This window comes from Pseudopipra pipra, chromosome 2 (genome assembly GCF_036250125.1).
Source record: "Pseudopipra pipra isolate bDixPip1 chromosome 2, bDixPip1.hap1, whole genome shotgun sequence".
NCBI classification, from domain to species: domain Eukaryota; kingdom Metazoa; phylum Chordata; class Aves; order Passeriformes; family Pipridae; genus Pseudopipra; species Pseudopipra pipra.
This window is the reverse complement of record NC_087550.1, coordinates 26,253,202-26,273,457: the sequence shown is the minus strand read 5'-3', so window position 1 is coordinate 26,273,457 and position 20,256 is coordinate 26,253,202. Positions and strand designations below refer to the sequence as shown.

General features: G+C 44.1%; 1 protein-coding gene and 1 long non-coding RNA gene across 3 annotated transcripts in view; one reads left to right on the top strand and one right to left on the bottom strand.

Annotated features, from left to right (window-relative positions):
• Nucleotides 1-1,995: 1,995 nt before the first annotated feature.
• Nucleotides 1,996-4,282, bottom strand: NDUFB4 (NADH:ubiquinone oxidoreductase subunit B4). Its single transcript, XM_064644479.1, has 3 exons — nt 4,027-4,282; nt 3,656-3,802; nt 1,996-2,107 (listed from the first exon to the last, which is right to left on the bottom strand). Exons 1-3 carry the CDS (start codon nt 4,225-4,227, stop codon nt 2,048-2,050), a joined length of 408 nt encoding a protein of 135 aa, XP_064500549.1. The 5' UTR covers nt 4,228-4,282; the 3' UTR covers nt 1,996-2,047.
• LOC135409238 (uncharacterized) overlaps nt 3,760-20,256 on the top strand; it is a 32,885-nt gene continuing 16,388 nt past the window's right edge. Inside the window, exons 1-4 of one of the 2 annotated variants that reach the window (XR_010428112.1) lie at nt 3,760-3,824; nt 5,362-5,550; nt 10,894-11,018; nt 11,675-12,613. This is a non-coding gene — a long non-coding RNA (uncharacterized LOC135409238). Of the gene's footprint in view, nt 3,825-5,361; nt 5,551-10,893; nt 11,019-11,674; nt 12,614-20,256 lie in introns of those variants that run through there. The other variant, XR_010428111.1, reaches the window with a different exon arrangement.

The following is a 20,256-nucleotide window of genomic DNA, read 5'->3' as shown; positions in this document are numbered from 1 at the left end:
GTTCTGCAAATAATGAGAAAAGTAGGGCAGCATTTCCCCAAGCACCACGCTCAAATCCGCAGGGATGTAGCATCAGAGACTTTTATCTGCACAGGAAAGGGCTGTGGCAGGTGCCGCAAGCATCAATCTGAGGCTGGCCTGAAAGACCAGAGGCACTGTGCTCATCCACAATCCATCCCAAACCATCGGCTCAGCTGGCCTGAAACAAATACAGCTGCAAGGGAGAATTTACATGCGTGGCAACTCGAGTTGCAATTAGCTGAGGAAATGGGTCCTGGGAGATCAAATTAGTTTGTGGCAGCAAGAATAGTTAATTTAGCATGCGCAGACAAGCAATTATTTCTTTCCCTAAATACCACTCTCTCCATGCATTGATGCCTCTCTGCATGGATCCACAGCCTTATCTTGTAATATCATTTGTGACAGTCTTTTAGAAGCTGTTCTGCAGAGAGAATAATCCAGGTTTGCTTTAGTTAACCCTGCCCAAGAACAAGCTGCAGAAACAAGGGCAAGAGGGTTGCTGGGAGCACATAAGGGATTGCAAAAGCAGGGCATGTCTTCGCACAGCTTCTGCACGCAGAATTAGTGCCAAACTCCACACAGGCTGAACGTTTCGCGACCCAGACAGGAAAGAGCTACAACAGGAAACACTTAAAGAAATTATAAACAAAAATAAACTTCAGGAAGCATTTTTATTGCCAGGGTGACTGAGCACAGGCATAGGTTGCCCAGGGAGGTTGTGAAGTCTTCAACCCTGGAGATACTGAAAAGCCACGTGGACATGGCACCGGACAACCGGCGTTAGACAGCCCTGCTTAAGCAAGAGGTTGGACCCAGATGACCTCTAGAGGTCCTTTCCAACCTCATCCATTTTGTGATTATGTGAAAAAGCTCATTAACTCACTCTGCTGAAGACGGAAAGCAAATGGCCCACATTTACATTCAGGAAAGCAAATGGCCCATATTTACTCAGTAGAGCTGTTTTTGCTGACTTAACACTGGCTGCCTTCCCAGAAGGTAGAGGGAAGTTTTCAACTTTTGCATCAGATTGAGCTTTTGGCATCAACCTCAACATTTGGGAAGAAACCACTCCCATACAATGTCCAAAGAATGAAGGTTGTCTGGGTCACAATGGCACCTACAGGCCACTTGAAAATTCTACTCTGAATTAAAAATCTTTTCTTGCACTCACATTCCAGTACCTTGGCAGTAACAATTCCAGAGTCATCTATACCAGTTGACCTGGGTAGAGAAGTCTTGTGTTCTTCTAAGAATAAACAGAGGAGGCATCTTTGCAGGCACAAGGCTCGCTTGGTGTTGGTTTCTTGTTTTTGAACACAGCCCCTTTACAGGGATGAAACAGAATTTTCCTATACTGCAAGGGATCTAGTGTCAAAACAAAAATCTTTCTCTTTTACTTCTTATCTACCACTCACAGGAATAACAGAATTAGTAGAAATGCTAGTCATGTATGGCATGACAACCTTGAGCTCACAGTTTCCAAATATGGTACTGTAATTTTATCCAGAAGTTTATTGCAATATACATGATTTAGGCTTGCATTTTATTAAGGAAAAGAAAAATTAATTCAACTTATTAGACCAGTCAGGCAGGCTCCCAGGTTCTTAAAAATGTATCACAGAACTTGCCTATTCCCAATTAGGGCAAACCACCCAGTCAAACTGACACCAGGAAGAAATATCTGGAAGGCAAGCAATAGTTCTTTAGGAAACTGCTTTGGTCTTACTTAACATTTTACCTGGCTAGAAATTTTAGACTTCAGCCTGCTTAGACAGCAACAACTTCTGTGGTTTAAAAGGAGCCTCTGTACATAGATCAAAAGAGTGCACTGGCCAAGTTTCAGACACTGTCTCTATATCCATCTGGTTTAGATACAGAGATCCTACTTTATCACACTTTCCATTATTTTTAAAGATGCAAGACAACCAACAAGCAATTAAGATTTATTCTTATGAAGGAGAAACGTCAGCACACAATATATCTTATTTTATTTATATTCCATGAACATCACTGCAATTCCAGGAACTCAGAATACACTGAATGGCCGCTCGAATTTACCTTCTTTGATAAGCTTCTCTTTATGGTCCTGTGGAAGAAAAAGAACATTTGTTATTATTTTACTAGAGAAGGATTTCAATCAGCCTGGGATAAGAGAACAGCAGCTCTAGTATTTCAGCATGGACTACACAGAGACAGCACCATATATGATCTTAAGGGTCTTTTCCACTCTAAATGATTCTATAAGCACATACTCTGGTAAGAGCTGTTGTGGTTAAAAAGATAATAAGGCACTTAACTTCACCTACTAAAGACCTTCTCAGACTGACCTCACCTCACATCTAGCTACTCTTACAGGCCAGCAGAGACCAATTCCTGTGAAGTATTTTTCACCAAACTAGTTGTGTAACAGTTAATTTGTAGTACCTTAGTTTCTACCTCCTCCTTGTGGCTGAATAATCCAGCTCAGAGACATAATTATGGAGAAACTTCCTAATAACTTGTCTGACTGTGCTCACTTTCAACCCTTTTGTATCTCACTCTGCAGTCATTTACCTTTCTGTCAGGTACTATTACAGGACACTGCGGATACTGCCCAGATTCCTTCTGCTGGATAAAACCAGCAGATTTGCTTAAGACTTAGCAGTGTATCTTTTGCTTTCCCAGACAAAGAGCAAACACTTCTCAGAGAAAAATGTATAATGATTATTGTGCGTTATTTACTATCAGAAAAACAAGAAAAATCCCCAAACATCACTAAAGGAACTGCAATAAAGGAAAACAAATTATCCCAGGCACTAATTAAAGACCTCCGTATGACAAAATACTGCAGAGGTACTGAAGTCTCAAAAATATTCATATCAACATGCTCAGCATGTTTCCTAAAACCTGTATTTTTGATTCATCCTAGCAAACAACATTCCCTACAAAGACTCTATTAATTTATGTTAGTGACTTGATCTAAAATGTTACTTCTGTGCAAAAGAGGGAAACAAAAAATGTTTTACAACAGCTCCAAACTATCTACAAAAACCAGCCACTGTCTGCCAGTTACCTAGAATTTTCTTATGTATGCATAAAGCTGAGGTTTTTCATAATCATCTACCATTCTCAGATTCTGATGTCCACATTTTAGGAGTTAGAATGGAAGAAAGATAAATCTTCCAAAATCTTAAACAACCAGCTGAGGTCAGGCACTGCAATCAACATTATTATAACTCCTCCTGATTTGTTTCATGAGATTAGAGAAATGGTCAAGCAATTGCACTGAGACATTGATAAGTCTGTCCTCCACAAGCTTCCTATTTAAGTTTAGAAAGTATAGGTAATGCATATCAACCGCTGAAAATAAGAGTCTCTTATGATTAATTTCCACTATCAGTGCTACAGAGAGCTTTATTACAGCAAAACAGCCTGATCAGGCAAACTGTGACTGGCCATACCCCAGCATACAATAAAAGGCTCTCAGGAAAACAGGACTTTGCAACCAGTTACGAGGCTTTGAGATAGCAGGCTCGGTATCAGTCTTCCTTCCCTCATTACTTTAATGGTATTAATCATTCTGAGGTGCAGATCTATACTTCACAATCCGGGGTTTTTGCTGTTCACCGACTTTCGGTGTCGCCAGATGACTTACCCTGTCAAGTTTGAAGACAGCGATCCAGAAGAGGATGGGGCCTATCGCACAAACAGCTCCTAGAAAAGACGTCTTGGGGGTTGGGCGGAAATTAGGGTACACGTTGTGCGTCCTCGCATAGACCCAGCGGACCATGGCGGGGTCTTCCTGGGGTGCAAAGAAAACCGCGGTGAGGCCTGCGGGGCCCTGCCATGGCCACTCCACCCGGGGGACGCCGGGAAGGGCACCAAGGTCACGGGGAGGACGGGCAGCGTCCCGCCGGCACGGCCCCGGTCCCAGGCCCGGCGCGGACCCCGCCGGGTGAGGCGGACGAGCCCCGCGCTCCCCCCGCTGCCCCTCGGCCCGCGCCCGCTCCCCCCCCCCCCACTCACAATGACGGCGGGTGGGTTGGGGTTGTTGAGCTGCAGCTGGTACTGCCGCTTGAGCCGGGCGCGGATGGCCAGGCGCTCGGCCTCGGCGCGGCGCTTCTCCGGCGACGCATCGTAGGTGTCGGGGTCGAGCTCGGCGGGCAGCGAGACGTAGGCGTTGGGCCGGTACAGCTTCGCTGCCGACGGAGGCGGCCCCGACGCCATCTTGGACCCCGGCCCTGCCGGCGCCGCCCCCGCCGCGCCCCCTGCGGCTCCCGCGGGAATGGCGGGAGCAGCGCCCGCTCCCCTCAGGGGGGCTCGGGGCGTGCGGGGCACCTCGGGACAAAGGTGGGACAAAGGTGGGACAGCAGTCCTGTTGAAAAATGTGGAATACGTAAAAGTTTTCTTAAGGAAGGCTGTCCTTTGATGCTTGATCTTTGTATGCTTTTAAGCCTAATCAACGAGAAAGGAGATTTAGTCCGCGAAACGGCAGCTAACAAGCTCTGAGTGATGTCCAGGTGTTGGAAAAACGAATTACTTGTTGATAGAATCATTAAGGTTTGGGGCTCGACCTGTTTCAATGATCTCAGGCCTACCGGGATGTTAACAAAGCTTGGGAAGAAGGATGTACCACCGACGGTGGATACAAAGAATGCAGAATTTACAGGCCACAAGGACTTTTGGCAGAGCCCCCAAGATAAGGAAGAAACTAATAAAGGCAGCTTGGCAATTGTGCTGAAATCAGCTCTGGCTGGGTTAAAGGTGGTTCTGGAAGGGGCAGATCATGACGACCAACTCAGGGACCAATGACCCAAAAAGCCCACTGACTCAAAAGAAGTGAAAGACTGAGCATGTGGACATAACTAGCATGAGAAGCGAGAGAATCATTAACCAATAGAAGATAGAATAATAATTAATTAATGCAATATATTAATACTAATTAATAAGAGAACTAGGTAACTTGTAGCCACTGAACATTAATGCCTTTGCTTGCTAAAATGTATAAATGGTGAAAAGTTTTTGCTGGCTTTCTGGATTTGCCACTGTTTCTGTGCAGAACTGTAAATAAATCAATCACCTGGACTCTGTGGATTGGCTTCTTGCATGCCGGGTGAAAGAACCTATTTTGGGACAATAGTCCCAGCGGGTTGATTTCCCTATCCCCCGCAAAGAAGAGGGCCTTTGGGAATGAGCTGGTCAGGGATGTTGTGTTGTTTACCTGCTGCCTGCTGGGAGACAAAACTGGAGAAGCATTGCTGCAGGGGCTTTTGGAGCCCTTTTCAACAGTATTCCTATGTTTTAGAAAGCATAGTTAATGCACATCAAACTGCTGAAAATAAGAGTCTCTTACAATTACAGAATCACAGAATATCCTAAGTTGGAAGAGACCCACAAGGATCATCGAATCCAACTCCTGGCCCTGCACAGGACCATCCCGAAGAGTCACACCATGTGCCTGAGTGCATCGTCCAAACACTTGAACTGTCAGACTTGGTGCTGTGACCACTTCCCTGGGGAGCCTGTTCCAGTGCCCAACCACTCTCTGGGGTAAGAACCTTTTTCTAATATCCAACTTAAACCTCCCCTGACACAACTTCAGGCCATTCCCTCAGGTCCTGTCACTGATTGCCAGAGAGAAGAGATCAGTGCTGGGCTAATGATTGGACCCAGTGATCTTAGAGATGTTTTCCAACCCTAATGATTCTAAGGTTTTGACTTTAGGAAGTTTCTTTCTTGTTGATATTAAAGGCTTTGTTCTCCAGAGATGTAGGAAAATATATGCAAGTTGTTTTTCTGGAAACAAAGTTGCCAGTAAACAAGTTTTCTGGTTTTTTTATTTCTTCTGATATACAAAACAGTGATAGCAGTTATGCTGATTGGGACCAAATAAGTCAATGGCTGTGCATATATAGTTATGGCCTGATTTACACTGGGGTAACTCTGCAAACTCAGGTAATGTTGGATGAGGGATTACAGTTTCCTCCTAAGCACACACAAAATAATACTGCTGACTTTATTTAAAGATGCTGTGCTTTGGCACTGCAATAACAGAACAAAAGCTCTGCCTCACATTTTCAAATTTCACTCTTCTTTTTTCTAAGCACTTGGAAAATCAATGATCGCCTTTTGGTCTTAGCAGCTAATTAGGAGTTGTGACTTGCTTCTAGCAGGATGAAATACAAGTTGGATGTTCCTGAAGTTCATGTACCTTGAGCACCTGCACACATACACAGCAGGAGGTACCTTTCCCTCTCTCAAGTGCAAGCCTCTAGTCCTTTCAGAAATCTCTCCTGCTGTTTCTCCAGCTTTTCCACCCTCATTTTCCTCACAAACATGTGGCTGCAAATCCAAGTGAAAACCAAGCTGCTTCATTCACAGTCAGCTCCCAAGGAAGTACTTACATGCCCTTTTTCTTTTTTCCCTAGAGTTTTCAGTTTGGGTCAGTGACTCCCACTGCATGGAAGAATTTACTCCCTTTACTTTCCCATTTTGTGACCATCGGATTTAGTGACCTCTGTGTCCCCAGCTCCACAATTGTCTCTCTCCATGACCAGCACGTGGAGAGCTATTTTAGCAGCACAGTACCTATACCAGCAGCACTGCCATGTGGCACTCCTCTGGTACTTTCATCTCTGAGTGTTTCCAAAGACTTGGCAGCCTGTGTTTCCCAGCCCATACGTGGCTTTCTTCTTTAAAGGCTATTCCTCCCTGTTCTGTCTTATTTCTTAATAAATGACACATGGAGCCTTGAAACAGATTAATTCCTGGCAGGAGCAGGAGTGTAGGTTGGATTAGCAAACTGGGAAGTGTTAGCTGCTCTGTGGGAAATGGTGGGTGTTTTTCCCCTCTTTGCTGCATCACAGAGTGGAACAGAAAACTCCTGTTCCTGCAGATCTCCCAAAGGACTTTGAAACAGCCAGATGCTTTTCCCCGAATCTGCTGGCTCCTGATGCCTGTCTGTAGTGGTGTGAGACAGTTCCTATGGGCAGGAGAAAAGATGGTCATGTGGTGAAGTCACTTGGCAAAGGCAGCAGGTTCAGCTCCCAGCCCTCTTGCAGAATCTTTGTCCAAGCTGTGCCTTCTCCCTCTCCCCAGAGCTCATAGCTGTGAGTGTGCATGCTTGGCATGCAAACAGTGCTGAAATTAATTCTACTGGGAGAAAAACAGAAGGTATAAAGCAACATTTCCATTAACAACGTAATGTACTGTATTGGAAAATCGAGCAGCCAGCTGCTGTGCTGAAAACACCTTTGCATTTCATCTCTGATCACTAACTCATTCTACCTCCTGAAGAATCAAGGTCCTCACAGGGAGTGTTTTCTGAGAGATGTCACTTGTTTCATGGGGTAAAAAAATAACTAAATCCCTTCCAGAGAAGCATATTCTCTGACACTGAATCCTATACTTTGCAATTTGTTGTTTTCACTCCTCCAAGGGTGAATTTGTACACTTTCTTCATTTCGTAACAGCCACGTCTCTAACTTTAAAACACATCCTTCAGCAAAAACCCAAGTCACCAATAGTAAATGTCTAAACCTTGCATAAAGCAATGCAGGACAAAGACGGAAATACTGCAGTCAAAGCACGACTGAAATCAGTGATTGTTTTTTCTCCTGCTGACAGGGACTGCTGCACAGAGTTAGAAATACTGTGGTGACAAACTGTACTCCTGTGCAGATCTTCTGCATCATCTGCTCCTTCTGGACCACCATTATAGCAGACTGAACACAGCCTGCCTGCTATTGCAAAACCACCTTGGAAACAAAAGATTTTGCAAGAATGAACAAGACCCTTCTTGTCTCTATTTTTGTCAGCCAGATCATGGAGCTCATTTGACTCTTCTCCTGACGCCTGGTGTTGACCTAAGGAAAGCAGCGGGAATATAAAACAAGCACTTAGGAGAGCGGGGCCACTCTCAGCAGGGCAACACAGGCTAGAACTAGAACATGCTGGTCATAAAACCACATCCTTTTGGGTTTACGCACCAAGGCTTGACAAGTAAGACCCCAAGTGTTTTTTCTTCTTTTTATCAGGGCTGATGCTTACTGAATGTTCGAGACTGGCAGTATTAAATGAAATGGACAGTTCTCCTATGAAAATGCCTTTGAAGTTTACATCATCTGTTTTCTCTGCCATTAGCAGTAACCAAAATGGAAAGAACCAGTCAAGACAATTAATCTTTGTCCAGAACCCTGTGGAGAGTTGACCTTGACTGGCTGCCAGATTTCCACCCGGCTGCTTTCTCACTTCTCTCCTCAGAAAGACCAGGGGAAAAAATTACATGGAAAATCTCATGGGTTGATATAAATGCAATTCCTAGGAAAAGCAAAAGTTGCACAAGGGAGCATAGTAGAAGGAGGAAATCATTCACTACAGCCCAGTCAGCAGACAAATGTCCAGCTACTTTAGGGGAAGCAGGACCTCTATATGCATAGCAGTTGTTTGGGAAGACGGATGACATCACCACAAATGTCTTCCCATCGTCCTCTTTTCCCTCAGCTTTTATTTCTGAGCAAGACATCATGTGACATGGATATCCCTTGGGTTATTTGTAGCAGCTGTCCCAGTTATTTCCCCTCTCAATCTCTTGTCCATCTCCAGCATACAGTCCTTTAAAGTTGGTGGTGGGGTGTTGGAGGGAAAGCCTTGATGTTGTGCAAGCACTGCTCAGCAATACCCAAACTTGGTGTGTTACCAATGCTATTTTAGCTACAGATGCAAGGCACAGACCAGACAGACTGCTGTGAAGTTTAACTCCATCCCAACCAGACCCAGTACAAAGCCAGCTTGAATACTGTCTGACACACCACTGAATTTCTGAGATCATTCTCATATAAATTAACCTGAAATCAGACACATTTCTGTGACACTTTTTGATTGAAGCTGCAAATAACTTCCACCTTGAGTTTAAAGTAACACCAGGTACTGACCTTCAGTTTAGAGCTGTGTGATTTTTCTGGTGACTTTTTAGTCATGCCCCAAAATACACAGACTGAATGTTTTAGACTGTATACACAAAGTCACATCTTTTCAGTCACCAGAATAAGTGACTCTGTTCTTCAAGTGAATGAGAGAAAAATTAACTTTATTCACAGACCTGTCTACCTATTTCCAAGGTGATCATGCATAACACTTTCAGAAGAGACAGGTTAAATGTGCTGTCATCTCAAAAAAATACTTGTGCCTGTCAAACTTGTGCTGAGTGCTTGCAATTGCTCCATTTGCATCACCTGTCAAGCTGGGTCAACGTGCTGCTGGGCTCTGTTGTGAATTCTCACTGACCTTTTGCAAAGAAAGCAAGCTGGAAAACAGGGAAGAAGCTGACAAAATCATTCATATCACAAGGAGGTTCCTGAACAGAGGTCCCTTACTTCTAGTTCCCACATGTAATGGGTAATAATGGTCATTTGTCTCCTGTTCCTGTTCCATACAAGCGAATAAATTGTGATGTGTGTGCTGCTGACCTTCTGAAGGGGGATCAGTATCAGGCATCCATCTGCAGGGATACATCCATGGTAAAAAGCCAGATGGATACAGAAGGGGAGCAGTGTAAGAAGTGTTAAGACACAGCATAGTTTATCTGAGCTCAGAACAAGCGTGTCTAACTGCAGCATATAGGTATGTTATTAAATGTCCAGATAAATGTAATCCGTTCTGCATTAAGAACTGAGGTCCCCAGTATCCTTATCTTATAGTTGTTTAAAGGAAGCCTGTCGTGCAAATGAAGGAGTTAACGTGGTTAGGGGAATTACAAATCATTAGTACATACAACAGGCCACCCATAAATGTGTATCAAGTGTTGAGCTCAGCAGGAGTTAGTTACAAAACCAGGACACTTAATGAGTCATAAAGCACCCGGAATAATGAGAGATGGCATTAAACAAGCCATTTCTGCCTCTCCTTGGCTTGTCCAGAGACGGTGACAAGAAGCCCTCTGCTGTTTCAGCTTTTCCTGTCAAAGTAAAATTTTTGAGTCACGGTGAATTATAGCTGTGGCCGAACTTCTTGAGCCAGGGAGCTGGTGCCACTTAGGCGGCCCTGGTGGGAGAAGGAGAAGATGGCAGCAAGCATCTCGTCTCCACTCCTTTGCAGGTCATTGATTTTACCATTTTGGGTATAATATTCTTAGGTCTCCCTCTGCTTCCAGCTCCTTGCACAAGAAGCTATTAATAGTCATGTAACATTGAAAAGTAGGAGAGGAAGAGGTCTTAGAATAAAGTAGAGTGGTAATTAAAAATGTCTCAGGGTAAGTCCTGTTATTGGTGAAGTGTTAGAAGTGCTTAACTAGTTAAGTGGCAATGCTATTCCTAGACTTCCCCTGACGATGGCTGTCAGAACTGGACTATTCCAGCAAGCTGTCATTGCTCCAACCAGCCTTCTCCTGACTCTCCGTTACTTGCTGGCTCACGAGTAGCATTGAAGCTCAGATCCTTGACCTTAGTGCTGGCCTGAGCTGTGAGAAATGTGTGTTGTATCTCACCTTGGCTCGAGTTCCCAGCTTGACCTTAGACCTTCCTTGTTACTTTGGCCTTGCCTGGACATCACTGGGCTGTGGCTGGTCATGGTTATTGCCACTGGACCTGGCCCCAGCCCCATCACCTTGTCTGGCTCCCAGCTCATTCCAGTCTTGCCATCCCTGAGCTGCACTGTCACTCATGAAACAGTGCTCAACCTCATGACCATAGGGAGTGTGTATGGTGCCAAGGGTGGATTCATACTGACACCAGCAAAAATTCACAAAGCAGTTGCTAACAAGAGCCAGTGAGAGGAAATGCAAGTGTTGCAGGAAGTGGCTCGCACAGGGTAAGGGGGGGCATCTTTTCTGGCCTGCTGTTCCGACACAGATCACCACCAGCAGCTGATGTTTCTTTTTCCCCCATTTCTCCCCAGGTGTTTTGTTCTGTCCACAAAAGAAAGGATAGATCTGCTTCATTCAGTTTGAGTATTGAAAAGTAGCAGTGCCTGCTGTGAACTCTGCCTGCTTCTCTCTGACATGATCGAGAGAATTTTGGATGGTGAGTCCTCCTGCCCTAAAACATATCTGAGACACTGCTAACAATCTCTTGGAGATTCATTTTTTCCCTGTGGGTTGTGGAAAGAGTTTAGTGTAGCTCAGATACTTCCCAGCTACCTGAGTATCCGATATGTGACAGACTGCTGCATAACCAAATGTTATGCAGCCTTTACTGCACCTGGAGGATGCTCCTCTAAGTGCCTCCCAGACCCACGGGTAAAACCCTGGACTTGCTGGCAGCAAAGGAGAGCCCTATGAAAACGGCTCTGGCCCACAAAGCCTTCAGTTTCCCTACAATGCCTCACTTGAAGTTACATTATGGGTTTGGATGAATTTCCTTTCACAAACAGAGTGTAAGGAAAAGCCTGCTGTGTGAAGACCCAAACAGGATGGGCCAGTGAAATTTTAATCCCCAACAGATATGACAATCCTGCTTCTCAAGACAGAAATACAGTGCCCCGAGAGCTGGTTGGCTGTTAGGGCCTTGGGTGGTCATGGTGGGGTCCACTCAAGAATACTATTTTGGAGGGGGCCTCACTTTGGGGATCATCCAGTCCAAACTTCTCCACAGCATGAAATTAATTTTTAACTGGAGAAAGAAGCAGGACCTTATAGAAAATGACTCTTTAAGAAATCCCAATTTTTTCCTTTCTACAGGAAGACACTCAAACCCTGTGTGAGGAAAAAACTCCAGCCTGAAATCTGTGATAGATCAGCTTTGAAGGAGAGGCAGCTCTCTCGTACTGCTACACAGAAAAAGATATTCACTTTGTTTTCCTTTATATATTTTGTTACAAGTCTGGGGCTTAAATTTTAAATCAAGTCTTTGGGAACACACTGTGAAGCAGACCATCAGTATGAATAAAATATGTTAGTAGGGACATGTTGAATTTATTGTGACTGTTTGGCAACCTCTGTTTTGCAGTGAGGAAGTACTTAGTTGTGGCAATGCAGAGTGGAGATTTTTTTGCTGAAGTAAAAGACAGAATACAAATGAGGCTGTTGCTGCAGAATGCCAGCTAGCGGGAAAGATACACAGTGTCCAGTCTGGGTATTTCAGTGTTTAAAAAAAATGGTGGTACTACTAAAACTTGAAACTTCTGACCTATAGAAATAGAAAAGCAGAGCAGTGCTTTCCCTGGGCTCTTGTTATCATTGCATAAATCAGGAATATTCATTAAACAAGAAATACCCGGTAGCATTGCAGAACCCTGTGTCCATCAGTTTTCATCTGCCTTGTTGGGGAGAATGGGTAAGGCAGCTGCGAAGATTAAAAATTGCCTCCTAAATTAATGTCTCCCTGCTTCTCTGGATAACCTCTTAGCAGAGAGGTTTGCTATTTGTATAAACCACTTATATTTACAGTGCCATATCACCCTAATCCAACCAGTGTAATTGTGATTTGCAATCCTTAAAGGAAAGATTTCTGCCTCTGGTGTGATCCTTGTGGGGCTCTTTAGACATGATGCTTTTCCTGCTCTCCTACTACCCCTGACTCCATCGCCTTGCACGTGTCTGCTTCCTCCCTACTCACCTGCAGATGTTTTTGCCCTACCCAATCCTCTTCTCCCACACTGCCATCACTGCTGAAGGGCAGTGTACATAGCACACTGGGAGCAGGGGCATTCATGTTCTTCGTCCTTTGCTTTCAGTTACTTTAGAGTCTTCCCATGGAAGGGAAAACTGAAGCCAATGGAAGTGCAAGCAGCCATCATACCGCGTGCTGGTTCTCCTCAGCACATGAGGGCTGACAGTTTCTACAACCAGCCCTTCAGTTTTATAGAGCAGTGCAATGGTGAGAGCTATGAAGAAGGACCCATCCATCTCTGTACTAATGCTTTTCAAGGTTAATCCTTCTTTTCTTTGTGTGAAATATGCTGTCAGGAGTGAGTTTTTCATTGCTCAGGCACAGGCACAATATCCCCACCTTCTGTTGCTGTGTTGGTCTTCCTGCAAGCTTCCGGGGAGGCAGCTCCCTCTTGTTCATGACATGGTCCACCAGCCACTGCAGCGACCAGAGCTGCCCCCAGCACATGGTCACACACTGAATGAGTCCATGGCAAATTGCAAAGCCTCGTTCTGTTATGTCTGTATCAGTCTTTCACGGCTGGCTAAAATGCCTCTTCTGCCAGACCCATTAATAGGGAGGTTGCATTTCTCCATAATTTCCCTGAGGACTGAACACATCTCATCAATTGAAGGAAAAAAGGATGGTGACTCACACCTCAACCTGCCTAATTATTTCCAGGATAGTCCTTCCCACCAAGGATTGAGAGTGTCTGGGGTATACCCATGGGAGAAGCTAATATGCCAAAATCTGTTTGTCTAAAATCCAAACTAGTATTTGAAATATGATAAATTGCTCATGCTGCACAACAGTTGCCAAAGTCAAAATGCTTTTTCTTTACAATTGTATGACTCCTCCCCAGCACAGAGCAAACCTCCATTTCCCATCCCTTTGCTTTGCCTTGTGGGGCTGTGTCGACTCCTTGACCCTTCCTTATTTTATTTCACTGTATAAAGAGCTTGGACAAAGCAGGAAAACTGAGCTCCTAATCTTGAAAAACAGCATATTTTTTAAGATCAGTGAAATTATGAAGCGTTGGTTTCCTTGTTCTTAGACATAGTTTTTGCAGATGGACCGCAGGGGTGAGATCTGCTCCTGAAAGCAATGCTACCCTTTTGTCAGGCAACGATGGAAAAGGTTTTTTGGACCTGCAGAGCAGTCTCAGAGCAGAGTTACCTCTGGCTGTACTCTCCCACCTCTGACAGTTGTCAAGCAGTTGACAACTTCAGTTGACAGCTTATGGACTTTTATCATATTTTCTCACAGCACAACTTCTCCCAGATACGAGCATCTCTGTATTGTCTGAGTGGACTTATATTGCATTTGGCACCAGCTTTATCAAACATTGGGTGAACCCGTCCAGCAGTACATCTATATTTTTTACAAGATTTGGGACAAATTCTTCTGACCTGCCTATCATGTGGTATACTGCTTATGCAAACTTTTTAGGTGCACTGTGCTGATGCACAGGAACACAACTGCAAGATGTGACACTGTGGTGGGAGGTCTCTTCCCTTGGACCTCTTGGAGGGAGAAGCTGTCGCTCACTGCGTTATCTTGACCTTGTTCAGAAGAAAAGGTGTAAAAGTATTTCTTGGTCCTACAGTCCAGACAGTCACAGATTTGATCAGGACTGAGTTCAAGCAGTTTCCTACAGAGGGTGGCCCTAAGGAGACCTTGGGGCACAGCATGCAGCCCAGCTTCCTGCAGGGGGATGTCCCTAGCACTTTAGGGATGATGATGTTTTTGGCACTGGCTTGTCCTTGCCTGATACCTTATTCTTGGAGAAAAAGAAAAGTCGGGATTGGATGTCCCTTGGACAGAACATTAGTTGATCACAGCATAGATATTTTGAGGCAGTTTACTCTGGCAAAGAATTACTTTCTTGCTTGAGAGTTGCTTGTTGTTTGTGTTCTGTGGCAGTGAAAGGCCAGGACGTGATGAGGAAAAGGTGGTCTTTGGTTCGGAGCAGGAGGAGTGAATCACCAGCTCCACAGCTGGAATTGCCCTTTCAACACTGTTTGACACCCTCCTGCTTTTATGGCCTGACCCTGTCTCAGGACTTGAAATCTTTGGATCCAGTCCAGGATTTCTGAAGAAGTCATCAGTCTTTCCTAGCAATGAGAGGTAGCTCTGAAAGCATAGTGGGTTAATGATGATGGTGATAAAAATACCAATAAAATAGTGTGACAAAATTTACCCCAACAACCACTTTCACATATTTTCTGTTTTGATGCAACATTTCTGTTTTATTTGGCAGAAACAGAAGTATTCTCTCTCCTGTTAAAAAAATATTTTTGTTTGTTTATTTTTCACTTCTTTTTCTCCTCTTTATACCAGTTGCTAAGGGAAACAGAGGAGTAAACAAGAAAGAAGATTGAGAGGAATAAAGGGAAAGAAAACAATTCAGGTTTTGTTATTTTGGATAAACTTTTTCAACCAAACCCAGAAATATCATCATGATAAAAGTACAAGAAAACTCCTTTCAGCAAAAGCTGCTGGTTTTCTGTGCTTTCTCAAATCAATTCCTGCTGCATGGTGTGTCCCTGAGTGTAGCAAAGGCAGACTAGCATGAGGTATCAAGAAAATGTTGGCTCCTGACAACAGTCCTAGTTCAGTTTTAGAACTGCAGAAAACCAGTGGTAAACAGCAAATCCTAGTTATTTTTTTGACAATTATCCATAGCTGCTGTTTTGCTTTACAAAGTAACTTTAGGTTGCTCCTTTCTGCATTAGTGACTAAAGCCTCACGAGATTCTACGTCGACTGTTCTGGTTGGTTCTGCAGTGTGCTGGAGTCCCGCTCCAAGGAACCTTCAGCTTCCTTTCCTGAGATGAAATCAATGAAGCTCTGCAGAAAGCAGGAGGTGAATAGCAGTGATGCAGCAAAACTGTTTCCTAGACAAAGGAGGTCTTTTCTGCAAGGGTTCACACTGCCCTGCAGAGACCAAAAGAGAGTCAAAACAAGCTCTGTACTCCTTTAGACATTATCAAACATCTTATAGCAAAACTGTTGCTCTTTATTAAGCTCTAGAATACTTTTCCACTAGGTAACCAATAATTATGCAGAGCTAAATGGGGAAGGGAGGTTGAACAATGCAGTCCCAAACTAGGAAAACAGTGAAGGGTTCAAAAAGGAAGGGATCTCTGATCTAATTCAAAACTTAATATATGTTTTCAAGATGTGTCTCAGCTGAAGCAGTAAAAGTAACAAGGATCAGAAGTAATTCTGACCGGTATGCTGGGTTTCAGCCCAAAGAAAAATTCCTAAAGGGAAAATACAAAGGTTTATAATAGAAGCACCAAACAACTGTAGCTGTGATCAGTAATGCTTCTTCTACACCTTCATTCTTAACCCTGAGTTGCATTCGGTGGGTAAAAATAGCCACTGCCAAAAATACTAATTACTTTGAAGAAGCTGCAGTGCCATCACTTCTAGAGGAACTTCCTGTTGTTTCTGTGTACAGTGTTAAAATAAGCATCTGGTTCAGAAAACAATATTAAGGTTGTAATAGAACTCCAGTTACTGTTTAACTTTGTCATAGAAAACAACACAGAGGGAAAATGAAAACATACAGGCCTTACTTACACAGAGCCCCTGTAGCAACATTGAATACATAAGATCTCAAGCCAAGCTGAGACAGAGCTTCCGGGATCTGTCCAGAGGCATGCCTGACAGAGGGTTCTCAGATGTCTCCTTGGGAATGAAATGAAGGACTCTTCACCAGAAAGAACAAGCTGGTGTGTTGGCCCTGCAAAAAAGCACAAAGGAAAAAGGAAAAAAGCAATCTCCCTCTGCTTGGTCTGGTAGCCAACACCTGTTGTAATGATGCAACGTGTGGGAGGACTGGAAAGAAAAGAAAATACACTTCCAGCCCAAGTCCTGGTGGATTATTAAATGTCAAAACACCTTGCCACCTGATGACAGGACCAAAACTCATTCTTAGGGGCTGCTTCGAGAGATCCATGCCCAACACGTCATGCTGTGAAAGGGTGAGTAGGAGCACTGTGCCATTTCTTCAAGGCAGAAGAGCTCCTGACAGGGCAGGGCTGTGTCGCCCTGCTGCCTGCTGGGAAATGCCAAGAGGCTTCATACATGAGGATGGACTTTTCCCGTGATGTGCAGTGCAGCCCATGGCCCCCTTCACCATTGTCAGTGGGACAGTCAGGTTCAGAGATGTCTGTTATTCTTACCCATTAACCAATGGGACTGATGAGCTTTTACAGTGATGGCTACAGTGATCTCCATCTCCTTTGTGGGGATGCTCATTTGTCCTTCACCACTACCAGCTGCAGCCTAGTGGGTTGTGTCTAACTGCAAGCAGTGTGAGGCCTGATTTTGTTCTTGGCTCTCTTTCTCACCTTGGGAAATCTCTGCCCCTGCCTTCTTCAGTTTCCTTGCCTATACAATTGTTATAATATTTTTATCCAATTTTGTTGATGGTTTGGGGAATTACAAGTGGACTGCATCCCACATGCAGGAATTTCTTAATGGAGATTGCATGTTAAGTTTTCCAAAGAACCCAAGACTAAGTCTGGAATGTCATGGTTTGCTACATAATCATCTTGAGACTTGATCTTACTGTCACGAGGGAAGCATAGCCCTATGTATAAGAACTGAAGCAAAAAATTATTATGGAAAGTTTAGCTGAGGTTCCCCTCTGGTCACTACAAAAGGACCACTAGAGCTGATTCTCACTATGGCTAAAATTCTGTGTAGAAAGAGAATTTGACATCTGAGTTATCTGGGTCCTTAGTGCACAAGGTCAGGAAACAGTCCAGCTTTTTCTGAGTTCCTAATTCAGAAGTTTTGCCCAGGGACATTTCAGATTGCCCACATTACCTATTATTTGGAAGTACATATATAGAAGCATTTATAGCACCAGGCATTTTCATCCAAGATTAATGTAGTGGTACCACAGTGCTGCCACATCAAAACTCCTCAGTACCATCTATACTGTGCCATTGTCAGAGAAGAGTAAGAGCCATTTGGCAAGTGGAGAATATATGTTTAAAAGGGGACAGAGCAAATATTTGTAGTTGCCTTATACTAGACAGGAGATAACTTAAAGAAATCACAAGTCACATCACAGGGGTTTTACCATGGTGATGATGGATTCTCATTGCTTCTTGTGGTGGGCCTGCAGCTCCCAGGCTGGAGATCAAGCATGGGGGAGTAGTAGTGGCTGTATTGCACTGTGGGCACCTGCCCACCATGTCCCTGGAGCCCTGCATTGGGCTTTTACAGCCCCCAGTTTTAGTGCTCAGATTTTGAGCGTCCTTTGGGAGGAACTCCACCAGTCTACGGGGAAGGCAGTCCTCATCCATGTTGTGCTCCTCTTTGCTGGTGATAATTCCTTTCCCTTTCTGAGTCTCCAGGGCTGACTGCCTGGCAGCTCCACAGACTTGGAGGCATCTGGTGCATGTAGAGAGACAACTTGTCAGATGTTTAAGACACCCATAAAAGACCAGCTAGTGCCTGATGGTGAGCCTTCATGGAATGCTGATTTGTATATGTTTCTGCTTATATAAAGCTGATCCTTTAAATTGCCCTGTATTTTTAGCAGCCTAATAACTTCCATGGGAATACAATCTTGGTTGCCTGGGAAAACTGTATGTTTAAAGTCACCACTCTCAGACTTCTAACCTTTTCCATCTCAACAGGCTCTGATACCTGGCACTTGGACATAGCAATATCTTAGACTGTCTTTTATTTTTGTTTTAACTGCTGAATTGCTAAATTCCAGTTCATATGCATTTTTTCTGCAAAAAATAAAAATAATGTTTACTGTATTTCTTCCTCAATATTTAGTGACTGCTTTGGTAAGATCATGTTTGCCTATTTTACGTGGGTGGTTGTTCATATGGATGGAAAATTACAGTTATTTATAACTCCATACATATTTGCATCTGAACAATTATATCCATCTTGCTCTAGTATTAACTAAGGATAAATGAAATCTTAGTTTATCAGACTAAACCAAAAAGTTTCACTGATTTAACTTCTGTTTCTTCTGACTTCTAATGTCTAAAACCAAAGTTTTGCTTTTCTAATCATCAAACAAAAAACCTGAAGATGCCACTGTTGGAGACAAGGCATATATGTCTTCTCAGGAAGAGCAAATTATTTCCCAGCACCTCACAACCTGAAATGCATTTGCATAAGTTCCTGAATGAACTCTCATCAGTGAGAAATACCTCTGGGAAGTTAGTCCTAAGTCCTCATACAGCATCAAAAAGGCCATGTTGGTTTTGGAAATGCTTTCGTTAGAGAAAATGTGAAGAGCTTTGCTACAAGTTAAAATTTTTTGCTTCCCAATGGCTGTTGGAAAGCCTCACTGTAAATTGAGTTAAGCTGAGCCTCAGCCTAGTGCAAATTAGCATGCACACAGTGTTTCTTCATTGTTTCACTGTCAGCGTTCCTGAACTCACCTTACTCTGACTTCCCAAAGGCATCACTAACATCCTGTATTTTAGCCTGTATTTTATTTATGGCAAAAAAAAAAGGAATAAGATGAAAATGGTTTAAATCCGTGGCTGCTCTGGTTAGATTTTTGTTGTCAAATCAAAGCAGAGGGTATGCTGATTGTCACACTGTGCTGGCAGTGGCTGTTGGAGAAGAAATAAAATAGAATGTGCTGTTTACCAAATGGCAATTGCAGAAAAAGGTCACTATCCTGTTACCCTCTGCCCTGAATGCTGAGGTTTTGAAGTGGCAGTGAAGGAGGAGTGAGCATCTGGTTCAGTACCCAGCTTGCTTCCCACAGGTCAAGAGCTGCAGCACGCCTCACCTACACATGCCCCAGTCTCTGCCTGATGCCTCACTGACTCCCAGGCAGGGCTGTGGTCGCTGCACAAACCTGTGGCACAGTGCAAACTGGGCAGAGCTGAGGCAGGAGACAGGGTGTGTTGGCAGAGCTGCTTCTAAATAGGATCCACATAGGATCGAGACAAGTTGCACCCTGTCCCAAGCCATATGAAGTGACAACTGTCTGTCTTCCACCTCGAGAAAAGTTCTCAGGTACTTTTTTCTTCTCAGACAGGGCTTCAGGTCCAGCCAAAAGGCAGAAATGCAGGTATAGGGGGAGGCGGGAGAAAAAGGACATCACACTTCTCCAGCCGCCAATCCCCTTGCCCTTGCTGGCTGATGCTTCCCCGGCAGAGAAGAGAGCCGTGCCCTCTGGTGGCAGAACAGGGGAGAAAGAAGTTCAAACCTCAACAAATATCCAGTCCAAGGACACAAAGGCAGAGTCTGCACGCTCTGACCCCTGCCAAAATATTTGACCTCTGGTTAGGCTTGTATTGCCCTTATAATTCAATCAGCTCTCATGTGAGGGGAGGTCCCCCGTGCAGTCAGGGTTTCCTTGCTGCAGTCAGAGGCTCGCCTGTGTTGGGCATGCCATTGTCCGGGTGGAATGGCACATTTTGGAGGAGTCCTCCAGCTATTCATTGACAGCATGCCCCTGACCATGACAGCTATTGCAGGTCAAAGTATGCAGCCAGGGCTGTCAGCATTTGAGTGCTTTGATACCTGCTCTGTCTCTCAGAGCTTTATAACAAGCCTGTCACGCAGCAGAGTTAGGAAGCTTTTAATAGGTCATGCTGCAGGATTAAGTTGATTCAGATTCAGATGTGGGAGAAAAGCAAGCAGAAGAGTTTTGCTTGCAGGAAGAG

What these genes read in the sequence shown, in the direction of transcription:
- NDUFB4 (XM_064644479.1), bottom strand. Translation starts at nt 4,227, where the DNA reads ATGGCGTCGGGGCCGCCTCCGTCGGCAGCGAAGCTGTACCGGCCCAAC. An exon ending in CCAACCCACCCGCCGTCATT is followed by an intron (nt 3,803 to 4,026) that starts GTGAGTGGGGGG and finishes TTTGCACCCCAG; the next exon opens with GAAGACCCCGCCATGGTCCG. An exon ending in CTGTCTTCAAACTTGACAGG is followed by an intron (nt 2,108 to 3,655) that starts GTAAGTCATCTG and finishes TTTCTTCCACAG; the next exon opens with GACCATAAAGAGAAGCTTAT.